The sequence below is a fragment of the Carcharhinus amblyrhynchos genome, chromosome 1, assembly GCF_965287045.1.
Source record: "Carcharhinus amblyrhynchos chromosome 1, sCarAmb.v2.hapA, whole genome shotgun sequence".
In the NCBI taxonomy this organism is placed as follows: domain Eukaryota; kingdom Metazoa; phylum Chordata; class Chondrichthyes; order Carcharhiniformes; family Carcharhinidae; genus Carcharhinus; species Carcharhinus amblyrhynchos.
Genome location: NC_137324.1, coordinates 57195602 through 57209449, shown reverse-complemented (window position 1 = coordinate 57209449; position 13848 = coordinate 57195602). Strand labels below are relative to the sequence as shown.

The following is a 13848-nucleotide window of genomic DNA, read 5'->3' as shown; positions in this document are numbered from 1 at the left end:
TGATCGAGCAGGCCACAAATGGGAGGCTGACAGTTCAGGACACTGCGCATGAGCAGAAGCCTGCTGGTTACAGCCTCTCCAATGTGAATAGGCCCCGCTCCCTGAAATTTAATCATATTTGTGCTGGTGACCACTGCAGTGCAAAGAGTGTGGGAGATTCTGGGATGAACTCCCACTGAAAACAAAAACAGCGTGAATTACTCCAGTTTTCCTGCAAATTCAACACTCAGAATTTTTTTTGGGAGCACTCAATCACAATGTTTCATACATCAGGCAAATGTTATAATTTTATTCAGCGATAAATTTTAACTGATGACAGTACTGATCTTTGCAGTTATTAACACATGTACATGATTTCAATCTCCATTGGTAATGTCGCTTCTGGGACTTACTCCTTTTATTTTCCCCTCAGCACCTTTTTCAATTTAATAGAACAAAATCTGTTTTACATAGCCACTTTGCAGTTCATCCCTGCTGAAGTACAATTGGTCAGTATTTTAACCTCTCAAAATGGGAAAGGTATGATAATAGGAAATATCACAACAGCAAAAATATCACGAAAGCTGGTAGGATATAATGCTGATTGCATCCTACCAGCATTATATCCGACCACCTTTCAGTTCAAATGTTGACCAGTTTTTATAAATGTTCCAAGATACATTATTCACCTTTAGGCACAAATATAATAATTTTCTGAATGTGAGTGCTGCATTGCCACATCACAGTTCTACTCTTGATGTAATGCAGAGTTTGCAATCTCCATTACCACTTCTTTGTAAAAGCAGTTCTGAAGAAGGTTCAACTTAATTTTTCCACCTATAGATTCCCCAAATGCAGTTAGAGGGAAAATTTATGACCTGGAAGTTCTACCACCGTGACAGGAAGTCAGTGAAATACACTGACAAACAGGTGAAAATGTCATTTGTTGCATATTTTGACGGTTTCAGACGTCTGCAATGGGAGTCAGAATGGGAAATTGCTCAGAATTTGAGGGTCCATTGTTCAGTTCTAAATTCTCACACACCAGGGGCGATTCTTCCAGCCTGTATTGCTCTAGCAGTGCAGTGGGCTGGGAGACATAAGTGGAGGCCATGTAGCAGGTTTCCCCCTGGGCGCCATGGTCTCCAGCAGCTAAATTTCCAGTGGTGTCACTCCGCCCCAGAAATTGATGTGGAGCTGAATAATCTTTTTAAATGTTCATTTTAGTGTCATTAGTAGGCTAGGGACTGAAATCTCTGGACCCACTAGCCTCTTCCTTTCCCCCCAACCCATGCCAGGAGTGTTTTACAACAGCTCCCCACTAACAGGGAGCTGGTGGCCCGACCCCGCTGGAGTGAAGGGGGGGCCTTGCAGGTACCCCCAGAGGGTTGGGGTAAAGTGGAGGGCTGGCACGAGGCATTTTCAGCTGGCGGTACCAGTCTGGGACACCTGGCACTGACAAGCAGGCACCTTGTCACTGCTCACCAGCTTGGGCAGTGATAAGAGGATAGGGCCAGAAGGGGGCAGGAGATCTCATTGCCTCTCTGCACTTTGGAAGAGTGACAGAGGGAGACCAATGATTGGGGCTGGGGTGTCAGGGCTCTGAGTGGAGAATTGAGGAGATTGGGACTGCTGGTGGTGGTGGTGGTGGTGGTGGTGGAGGTGTGGACTGGCCCGGACACGTCCAGGAGGGAGTCCGAGGCGCAGATTGTGGAGTTGCAGTGCTGGCCAGCAATTGGGAAGCCAGTGAGGGGCTACTGCGTATGCCCGATCTTGCTCAGATCAGTGGCCCACTCAACGCTATATTGCTGGTGTTTCAAGCAGGAATAGGCCTCGCCCCTGGATTTTTAACGTGATTCATGCTAGCGCACTCTGATGCACAAGAGTGGGGGAAGATTCATTCTGAATGTCCCACTGCTTACTCCAGTTTTTACGTGAATTTGGCATGTGAATTTTTTTGGGACAATTCCACCCAACGTAGCCACTATAATGTAATGCAAATTACTTTCTAATTAACATGCACTGATATCATGAAAACGCAACAGCTTTCCTGAATGTCATTATAAATTTAGATATTATAATTTTTATGTATACAGTTGGGGCAGAGTGAGGAGGAGGAGGAATATCTTATTCCAATAAACTTATTATTCTCCGGGTTCACTGGCATTAACCAAAATAAGCTTTAGATTCTGTTCTCTCTCCTCCTCTTGCTTCCAGATTCCCCCTGTTTTGAATTATCAGCCAAGAGGCAAGTGATCTCTCTCTGCTCCCTATGGGAAGACACAGCAGTCAGGATGGAAAACATGTCACATTATGAGGATCAAACATGAAAACAGGAAATTTAAGCAACATTTTTTTAAATAAGAAGATACAAGTCAATAGAACTGAATACCAGAAAGATTAGTGGAACGGAAGCCCATGTCAGATTTTAATTAAAGGCTGAACTAATAAGGGAAGTGAGATAACATGCAGTTGACATTATATAGGCTATTTCTCTTCCTAGAATTTAACCCACTCCAGCTGTGGTCTTTGAAGTCTCTCTCTCATTCCCACATATTCTCAAAACTCAACTCTTCCACCAGGCTCTCTGATCTGGTGTCTGTCCTATTCAAAGCAACAAGTCTCACAAATGGCCAAAAATCACAAATGATTGTCTGTGACAAAGATGACTTATCATTCCTGGTTCTCTTCTGGTTGACCCCAATATCCAGCAATACCTTCCACCCTTCCCTCAGCCCCACCATCACCTTGTCATCAGATTGCATGCCAACATCAAATTATTACTTGGATTTCCTTTAACTGAATTCCAGGAAGACAGAAGCACCCATGGTTTCTGTTCCTGCCATAAACTTCATCTTCTTGTCATTGACACTGTCTCCCCAGCCATTTGTTCAGACAATACAAATTTTGACATCCTATTCGACCCATAGCTGAGCTTAACACTTTGTCCATCATCCCTCTTTCAGCCTCACTGCCACAGCCACATTTATCCATGTTTTTCACATCTGTATTAAATTTCCTCAATATTCTCTTTACTGGCTTCCCATCCTTCACCAACATAAAGCTCACTTGCCCTCACTGTGGTCTGGATTCAGTTGTCCAAATTGAATTCTCTCCTCAATTCCCTAGCTGACCTACAGCGGTTTACTATCAATACAAAGCCCCTAATTTTTCAAATCCCTCCACCATCTCATTTATCCTAAAATCTGCTCCAACCTGCCATTCCTTTTTTCTAGGTCTTACATAGGTAGCAGAGCTGTCAGCCACATCAGCACCACTTTCTGAAACTGCTTAACAGCTCTCTCTCCCTTCAAAACACATTATCAAGATCTATCCTATCCTTTCAACCAATCTTCCAATTGCTTGTCTGTACTCTTATGACCATGGCTTGATTTCCATTTCTTTAACTATTTTCTCTTACCACCCCGTCCTCCTCTAAAGTACCTCAGGACCTTTGTGACAATGAAGTCGCAATAGATTACATGGGGTAAATTTTTGAAGCTAATTTTATTCATTCATGAGATGCAGATGCTGATTTTGTTACCAGTCTGCACTCATTACCAGGCTCTAGCTCCTCTGAAAAGGTCTTTCTTGAAGTGCTGTTGTGATTTGAAACAATGGGTTGGTTTCCTAGGCCATTTGAGAAGACAATTCAGAGGAAAACAGTTGATGCAAGACTGGTGTCAATTCTAAATCAGATTTCTGATTTGATTTATTATTGCCACATGTATTAACATACAGTGAAAAGTTTTGTTTCTTGCATTTTGGTATTTTTAGCTAGTTTCCTTAGTTGCTTTTCTGATAACAGCTTTTAATTTCTAGATTGTCTTTTTGATGAATTCAAAATTTTTGAACTGATGGGATTTGAACTCATTTTCTCTGGATTATTAGTAACATAAGCATTACACTACCATCTGTTTACTTGGTGATAGAGGAACAGTAGGCTCAGATTCATGGTATGAATATCATCGAATGTTTGCAGAACAGACAAGTTTGCACAGAATATTACCACTATTATTAATACTCTTTCATGTTTAGGAAATATTGCGACAGCTCTCAGTTAAATAAGGATTAGATCTTTTCTGCTTAGTTTCTGATTAAAAGCATTAAGCCTCGCACAAATGGGCCACAAGGATGAAACAAAAATAACAAGGGTTGAAATATCACTCTTACACTAGTGTTAAGCCGTATCTATATGTTGGGCTGGTAGAGATTTTAATCTGTTCTGTTTTATCTGCAAGTATCTGATATTAACCCTGTTGCAAAATGGAAAAGCACTCAAATACATAGCACATGAATTCAAAACGATTATTTAAAAACAAAAACAAATCCAAAAAAAAGGCTTTACTACAGAAGTAGCTAGGATTTAAAAGAATTACACAATGGTTATTTTAGACTATTTTAAGAGTAAGACATTGACTTACCTTCCATTTTAGTTCTGCTGTCAAAAGATGCATCCTTTTGAATTTGTTGATGGAGTGCATTCACTGGTTCTAGTTTTCTGTCATCTCCTCCACTGTAACATGGTCCATACACTTCCAGGTGAGCTCTATCATACACACTTGCATTACTGTTTTTGTTGCTGAAACGATGAATAAAAGGTGCATCACATGATGTTGTTAAATCCATTCTCGTAGAGGACTTGCCAAGTAAATTATGGTGCTGCTCCTCATCCAAGTAAACAAATACATTATTTTCTTTCTGATTTTCCAGAATTGGAGAGAACTCTATGGAAGAATCCCCACTGGTTTTTAGCGGTGGAGAGTTTCCACTTCGTTTTCTAGTTCGAGCAATTTCAGCAAACGAGGTTACTCGTCTTGGCGGCGATCGCTGAGATGTCCCTGCATGACCATCACTTAGCTTGCCTGGGCAACTATACATACGTTCTAATGAGCCCAACCTAGGAGATGGGCTCTTATCCAAGTTGCGATCATAGCTCCTTGATCTTTGCCTGCCAGAAGTATTTGAAGCAACATTCACATACACTTGACCTTCAATAAGATCTTCAGTAGTGTCCACTGCTGGCTTCTCCTGAAGACATTGATCAGTGTTAATCTTCTTATCTTCTGGTTGACGGAAGAGGTAATACTCTGTAGGTTGACTAGGGCTTGTACTCTTTGTGTGATCTTCTGAGCAGCTTGTTATTGAAGATCCTGCTGGGCTTGGTGTAGACTGAGAAGATAGGTCACAAGTCACTAATTTGTAATAATTTTGTGTGGCAACAACTAGTCTTGCTTGACTTTGAAAACATGCAGTAAAATCTGAATTTTCAGAAGAACAGGGCATGTTTTCACATGGTAGGTGGTAAGAATTGCAGTTGTCATCAACAGCTGGTGAACACTGTTGATGACACAGACAAGTGTGCATGGCACTATCACCATTGTGAATCTCACATGAATTCTTTGGTTCATTAGGTGATGAGTGTAGGTCCAAGTAGAATGCACCTATATCTGAGTGGCTGCAGTAGGAAGAATCATGGGACATGTTAGCTGAACTTAGGTTGGACTTTGACTGGCTTTTCATTTTATTGTAGATTGCTGTGAAGTTGACGAGCACACCATCCGAACTGTTACATGATGAGTCACTGTTACAAGTCATTTGCTGATTATCTATCTCAGACTGATCTGAAAAGACACAACTTCTGCTTTGTTGTATATCCAGGCTGGAGCAGCTGCATCTTCTGCTCTCTAGCAAATTTTGCTTTCTGAATAATCCATCTTGGCCACTCTCCAATCCTTGATTGCAATCAAAGAATAAGGTTGATGTGCTATCATGAGCACAGTTGCATATAGGTAGTTCTATTAAGTCAGTTGATGACGGTCTTGATGCGATGGTCCTATGTGACTTCTTCCCATCACATTGATGTGGTTGTTCTTCTTGACCTTCAATAATCCCTTGTCTAATGGTGGGGCTCCATTGCTTTGTGTTGTTTTCAGCACCATGAAGGTGAAATGGTTGTTCATGCAGAACAAATGGTGGGTTGTTGATGTTGCTATTCTGAGGATGAAAAGAACTGTTATTGGAGCTTTCCTGATCATTATTCTCATTCAAAATTAATGAATTGTGCTGTTCACTAGTGTTGGTTTCTTTTGAGTTTGCTATTCTGCCTTCAGTTTCATGTGGTGCCCCAGGAGGTAAACAGGAAGCCTGAATTAAGCTGCTGTAAAGTAATGTTTCCTTTTGAAGCAGGTCCTTTTCTGGCAGCGACGTAGTCCTCGTGATTCCCAGATCAGTATGGTAGAAAGGGTTTGGTCTTTTGCCCATGCTACAACACTTTCTGTCTGGAACCTGGCAGTGAACGAGGGGAATGTGATGTACAATCAACGTTTCCCCTGTCAGTTTGGGTGGGCTATCCATGATGTCTCAGGTAATCAGTCGAGCTGCACAAAACATTGAATATCTCCTGTGGCCACATTGGTAGCCTGCAATATGTGGCTCAGAAACCTGGAAAACACAGGGAGGAGGGAAAGAAATACAGAACTTTACAATACTTGTTACATTAGGCATGTTAATTCTCAAGTCAACAATAAAGTTTCTTTCCTGTAGACCATGACAAACTATTTCACCTTGTCCAAAATGGTAGAAGCAGGAGACATGACCTGCACTTGAAGAGGCGGCTTGAAAGCTAATCAGTAAAATTAATATTTCAACAAGTGCACAATCAAGCTTTGGAACAAATGCCAGAAAAGAAGGTAGAAATAATTAGTACTAATTCATTCAAAATATTTACTTCAGAAAATTGCAGGATGCAGTATATGACTAATTTAAAACACAGCATATGGCAAGTGTAGCATTTATGGGAGGAACAGGTCAATTAGAAAGCTTTGAGTACTACAGCTTCAATCACAGGAGGTTATTTTTGATGACATTTAGGGGTATGGTAGCAAAGTGGTTATGTTACTGAATGTGTATTCCAGAGGCCTAGACTATTGAATTAGAGAAGAGAGTTCAAATCTCACCATGGCAGCTGGGAAATTTGTATTTAATTAAATAAGCAAAGCTGGCTCATTAATGATGACCATGAAGCTATCAGTTAGTCATTAAAAAAAATCGTTATGGTTCCCTAATGACGTTACAGTGGGGATTCTTAACTGGGAATTCTCATTCCCCCTGGAGTCCAACGCTAACTTACTCTCTCCAACATGCGGTGATTTTTTAAAAAATCACTGCCGATCTCCAAAGTTCACAATATCAAAGGCACAGAGTTTTATTTTCCAGCCTCAAGTTATTGATTGACAATAACAAAGCTTCACTTTCGTTACTGGCCATGCACAGGTGTTGGGGAGCCCGAAACTGCTGCTTGACTCAGAGGCTATTGCTCATTGGTCATGTGCCATTTTGGAGGAAGCAAATTAAATGGACCTTAGTCGTTCCTTGTCCAGCAATTCCTATATACACAGCTGAACTACATTGATCAAATTCAAAACAGTTTCTTTCTTGGACACTAGTGGTTATTATTAGGTTATTAAATTATTAGGTGCAAGAACTCAGACTAGGCATCTACAAACTAAAAGCTGTCAGAAGTATTCATCATATCTGCATCCTCATGTTTAGATTCCAAAATATTTCTACAATGTGTCATCACAAAATATATTTTGATGTCTGTGACCATCTAGAGAACTTACATAGCTCAAAAAGCAAAAAAACTGATTTTATTGCAGAAGGGCAACACTGCTCTTCCCCACAGCACTCACAACCCGCATAAATGACACATTTTTGTTTCATAATGAAAAATAACATCTTTCAAAGTCCAAAAATAGAATGGCTGCCATTCTGAGGGTGATCGGAAATCTCAGGTCATAATGTGGAGCATGCTTGATGGACCAATTGATCTTTTCCTGCCAGTTTCATATCTTTGTAATTCTACTGTGCTGTAAAAACACAAGTTACATTTATCAACCTTGTACTTTTTAAAAAATTCTTTCATGAGACGTGGGCATCGCTGGTAAACATATGTTGCCCATCTTTAAATTACCCTTATTAGATCAATTCAGAAGGCAGTTAAGAGTCAACTAATTTATGTAGGTCTGGATTCACTTGTAGACCAAGTCAGGCAAGGATGGGTAAACATTTATTGTGACCATTTAATTTAGCAATGCAAATTCTCAATAGGTTAAGAAATACAATGAAGTGATTCTTGGACCCTACGTTCCTAAAAGGAAGGCATGTTCATGAGGAGCACAAGTTGTAGAATTACTGCTGTAGACCTTTCTTCACTCCAAACCTCCAAATGTGGATCAATTTGGGACTATGAGATTGAGGAAATCAGTCCTATATTTTGTGTAGCTGTGTAACCAGTCCTATAGTAAGTGTGTAGGATAATCAAAAATAAACAGAATACACCTGATAATCTAAAAAAAAGTCAGAGAGCTATCACAGAAAAGAGGAACTAGATCAATACAGAAGTAAATGCAACTTTGACCTCATTTGTAAATAACTGAATACCGAGATACAAGTCTTTTCAATAACACCATGAGTAAGATGGTCAAAATACACAAGCTACAAAAAGGTCAAAGTTGGCAATCCCAGTGACAACGTTCCCATAACGACTTGTGCAACTAGAGTGGGTAGTCACCTAGCCAGATTCAGTGTGGCCAACCAACTTCAATAACTTACATGTGCTTCTGGCACAGCCTGAACTTTGCACAATGAGCAAGGACACTCTGGTGAATCTGGAGCAAACAGCCCTCAAGTCTTGCCACTCAAAAGTTGACACTATTTGTCCATTTGAGGGTAGATGGCCTGAAAGAGAATGGATGGGAGGGCGCTCTTTATCTTTCTTCTCACAGCGCTAAAATGGTCACAATAATTTTCAGTCTAAATAAAGTCTGTATGTGAGAGGTGGATGGGGAACTGACAAGTGAAGTTGAAACAAAAGAGAACGCATCATGGCAAGCTGAGTGTGTCCCTGGGCGACTGGCAGTCACAATGTCATGTTCAATTGCTGATGAAATGGCAATCTACTTTAAAAGATGAGCATGAGAAAGCTTAATCTGTTCCATACACCCCAGGACTTGACAGTGCACGATGTCTGACAGTGAGTAGTAATGCTATCCATTAGATACTTACTCTGGAGATGATAGCTAAGTTCAAGGAATCTGCAAGGCAAGATAAATTAATCATAACACATTGAATGCAGAAGGCCTGTTGACCTATGTACGTTGTTGACCTATTTCATGTTTAGGCCCCTTATTCTGAGAGTGTAAAGTTCTAGATTCACCTGTTAGAGAAAATATATCATCTATGTTTTTCGTGTCACATCCTGTAAAAACTTTATAAGCTTCAATGAGATGACTTGTCATTCTTCAAAAGTCCAGACAATTCCACTATCTCATGGTGAACCTCGGTTAAATGCCCTCTATGGCAAGTATATCCTTCCTCAGATAAGGGGACCAAAATTGGACACAATACTCCAGGTGTGGTGTCACTAACACTCTATAATTGCAGCAAGGCACTTTTACTCAAATGTCCTTGCGATGTAGGACAACATACCATTAATGTTAATTGCTTGCTGCATCTGTTACTACTTTTGGTTCTTTTGGAGGGGGGTGTGTCCCCTGTGCCCATGAGGGCACCAAACTCCATTGTCCTGTCCCCTGCTCACTGGGGTATCCCAACAGTACCTACCCAAAATGATTTATCTAAGTTCAGAAGACATCTTCATTTCTTCCTCAGGACTGAATGTAGTTCCAAGTGGGCACGATTCTCTTTTGATCTTGCTCAGACTACAGGCCTACCAGCTAATTAGATCAACTGTTAGTTTTCAGGGGTGGGATTTGTCCCAATCTAATCCAATTATGGCTGTCTCCAGCGTATGATCACATCAAGGCAGCCAGATTTCATTTTGGCAAGGTGCCTATTAATTTTTAGCTGGGATTGTACACCCATAGATAATCCGTCCTCCCATAAAATCTACCCATACAAACGATCTAACCACATTCACATCTTCAAGTCCTTCAGGTTGGACATATGGCAGTCAATGGTAATTCCTCTGCACTTTGGAAATACTTTGCAGTATCAATTTCGAGGCTATTTCACCATGGGCACCGCTGACGTTTTTAACACTCACATTACACCGAGTACAAGTACAACAACAATTTCTAATTAAACTTGATATTGGCATGTGTGTCAATGGTATTCCATGAAAGACAGAAGGATAAGCTTTAAAAAAAATGACAAATTAATTAGCTACCTTTTGATCACTGCAGTACCTGATAGCAATCGTGTAACTGGTGACACTGCATATCAAGTCTTGTATAGAATCCGTCACAGGCACAACAATGAAGGCCAGAGGTGATCTTGGTGGCGTCATCTCTATGTTCTAAGATTGCCTTGCTAGAAATACCTATGCTTTTTTTTGCCGCTGAGGAAAGACTACATTTTATAGCACATGCACATATGGCAATGTGCTGGCAATGGTTTATTTTAGCTTGTAGATTCTTGAAAATTGTTCTCTTCTCTAGGGTCTGCTTACAGCTGGCATGCATGGTGTCCTGCCATCTTTGGGATGCATAAAACAGATGAAGCCTCCTCACATTGAGCTTGTGCATGGGTCACTGGCAGTTAGAACTGCATTCATAGATCTGTAAGTGTTAACTTGCTAATATCCCAACATTTCTTATTTCACAGGCAGCATGGTGCCACAGTGGTTAGCACTGCTGTCTCACAGCGCCAGGGACCAGGGTTCAATTCCGGCCTCGTGTCACTGAGTGGAGTTTGCACAATTCTCCTCTGTCTATGTGGTTTCCTCCGGGTGCTCTGGTCTCCTCCCTCAGTCTAAAGGTGTGCGGGTTAGGTTGATTGGCCATGCTAAATTGACCCTTGTGTCAAGGGATTAGCAGGGTAAATATGTGGAGTTATGGGAATAGGGCCTTAATGAGATTGTGGTCGTTGCAGACTCGATGGGCCAAACAGCCTCCTTCTGCACTGTAGGGATTCTGTGATTCATTGTGTTTCAAAACCACCATCAAATATCACACTTGAGGTGCTTTAAAAAAAACTTCATCTTGAAAATGCAGAAGAACTTGAAAATTTAATTACAGATTTCAGAAAAATAGAAAATCTATAAAGATACTCAAACTTTGCAAAAATAGCTGATCAAAGACCACTTAAAAGGAGGCAGTGTACAGTACACAGACCTTTTCTTGCACAAGCAGATTCAAAATGTTTAAAAAAGCAGATCTGATACATAATTGTGCTCATTGCACAGATGAATATTTTGCATTAAATCTAAAGCTTCAAAAGTGAATGTGGAAGAAGTGGGTACAAGTAAATCAGCTCACTAAACAGATCTTCCGGCCACAAAGAAATTGGTGCAGTACCTGCTCTCCTAATGCAGTGCTTCCTCTGCACCAGCTGCCCACTTGCTCCCTTGTGTACAGAAGCATTCTGCTTTGAATTAATTCTCTAATGTATTTCTTTAAACCAACGGCTGAAGGAGAGATCTTTTATTAACTTGAACACAGCCAAGGTTATACTACTGTAATGCTGTACTGCGTTTTGTCTTGCCAAATTGAACCCCACTGATGCCGCGCTGTCGCATTGCCAAAACTAAAATACTATGCAGTTAAACATCTGAATACAGCATTATACACTAATACCTAAGCAATGCTGAATTAAGATACAATTTCTACAATAATTATGAATACCCTAATTTTATTATTATTAATAATGGCACCGAGTGTCTCAATTTTAAGGTACTCAGTTGTTAGAACATAAGAACATAAGAAATAGGAGCAGGAGTAGGCCATCTAGCCCTTCAAGCCTGCCCCACCATTCAATAAGATCATGGCTGAAAGTGGATCAGTTCCACTTTCCTGCTCTCTCCCCATAACCCTTAATTCCCTTGTCTGTCAAAAACCTATCTACCCGTGACTTAAATATATTTAGCGAGGTAGCCTCCACCACTTCAACGGGCAGAGAATTCCAGAGATTCACCACCCTTTGAGTGAAGAAGTTCCTCCTCAACTCTGATCTAAACTGCTCCCCCCTTATCTTGAGGCTGTGCCCTCTAGCCCTGCTATCCTTTCTAAGCAGGAAGAATCTCTCTATCTCTACCCTATCCATCCCTTTCATTATCTTATACGTCTCTATAAGATCCCCCCTCATCCTTCTAAACTCCAACGAGTACAGACCCAGTCTATTTAGTCTCTCTTCATAGTCCAACCCCCTCATCTCCGGTATCAGCCTAGTGAACATCCTCTGCACTCCCTCCAAGGCCAAAATATCCTTGCGCAAGCGTGGCCACCAAAACTGCACACAGTACTCCAGCCGCGGCCTCACCAGTGCCCTGTACAGTTGCAGCAAGACCTCCCTGCTTTTATATTCTATCCCCCTCGCTATAAAGGCCAGCATTCCATTCACCTTCTTGATCACCTGCTGCACCTGCAGACTGGGTTTTTGCGACTCATGCACAAGGACCCCCAGGTCCCTCTGCACCGTAGCATGCTGCAGCTTTTCGCCTTTTAAATAGTAATCCCTCCTACTATTATTTCTGCCAAAGTGGATAACCTCACACTTGCTAACATTGTACTCCAGCTGCCAGGTCCTCGCCCACTCGCTCAGCCTATCCAGATCCCTCTGCAGACTTTCCACACCCTCCGCACAATTTGCTTTTCCACTCACCTTTGTGTCATCAGCAAATTTCAACACCCTACACTCAGCCCCTCCTCCAGATCATCTATATAAATGACGAATAGCTGAGACCCCAGCACCGATCCCTGCAGCACTCCACTAGCCACCAACCGCCAATCAGAATAGCACCCATTGATAACAACTCTCTGCCTATTAGTCAACCAATCCTCTATCCACGCTAACATTTTACCCCCAACTCCATGTACCCTAACCTTCTGAAGCAACCTTTTGTGAGGCACCTTATCAAACGCCTTTTGAAGATTTAGAAACACCACATCCACCGGTTCCCCTCTGTCTACCGCACTAGTCACATCCTCATAGAAATCCAATAGATTCGTCAAACACGACTTCCCCTTAACAAATCCGTGCTGTGTCTGCTCTGTCAAACCATTCCTTTCCAAGTGCCTCGTTATTTCTTCTTTGATGACGGATTCAAGCATTTTTTTCAACAACAGACGTTAAACTAACCAGCCTATAATTCCCTGCCTTTTGTTTGCTATCTTTTTTAAACAGCGGCGTGACATTAGTCGTTTTCCAATCTTCTGGCACCTCCCCGGAATCCAGCGAATTTTGGTAAATAATCACTAAGGCATCCACTATCACCGCTGCCATTTCCTTCAGAACCCTGGGATGCATTCCATCCGGTCCTGGGGACTTGTCCACCATCAGTCCCGTTAGTCTATCAAGCAATACCTCTCTAGTGACAGTAATCGCATTCAGGTGATTGATAACGTATGTTAGAACATACAACATAAAACACTACAGCACCAACAGGCCCTTCGGCCCACAAGTTGCACCGATCATATCCCTACCTACCAGGCCTATCTATAATTCTCAATCCCATTAAATCCTATGTACTCATCCAGAAGTCTCTTAAAAGACCCCAACGAGTTCACCTCAACCACACCGATGGCAGCCGATTCCACTCATTTGCCACTCTCTAAGTGAAAAACTTATCCTTGACATTTCCTCTGTACCTACTCCCCAGCACCTTAAACCTGCGTCCTCTTGTAGCGACCGTTTCAGCCCTGGGAAATCGCCTCAGAATCCTGGCAGAAAAAATATCCTGCAAAGGGAGCCATCCTCCCAATACATTCCTTGTTTTTTCAACTTTGTGTCCTTACTTCTAATGTTATTGCCTCCTTCAGCCCTACAGCTCTCTATTACTAACTGATCTTTTGTATACTCATCCTTATCACAATCTCTGTGGAGGACTACCAAGTGGATCTTTTCATC

The 13848-nt window shown here is 41.5% G+C and overlaps 1 protein-coding gene across 9 annotated transcripts in view; it reads right to left on the bottom strand.

Annotated features, from left to right (window-relative positions):
- The window catches only part of rusc2 (RUN and SH3 domain containing 2), a 108352-nt gene that overhangs the window by 48947 nt on the left and 45557 nt on the right, over window positions 1–13848 (bottom strand). For all 9 annotated transcript variants that reach the window (XM_080185399.1, XM_080185428.1, XM_080185463.1 and 6 more), the window contains one exon: window positions 4404–6423. In XM_080185399.1, the coding sequence (XP_080041525.1) occupies window positions 4404–6336 (1933 nt within the window). In that variant the 5' untranslated portion in view covers window positions 6337–6423. The remainder of the gene's footprint in view (window positions 1–4403; window positions 6424–13848) is intronic.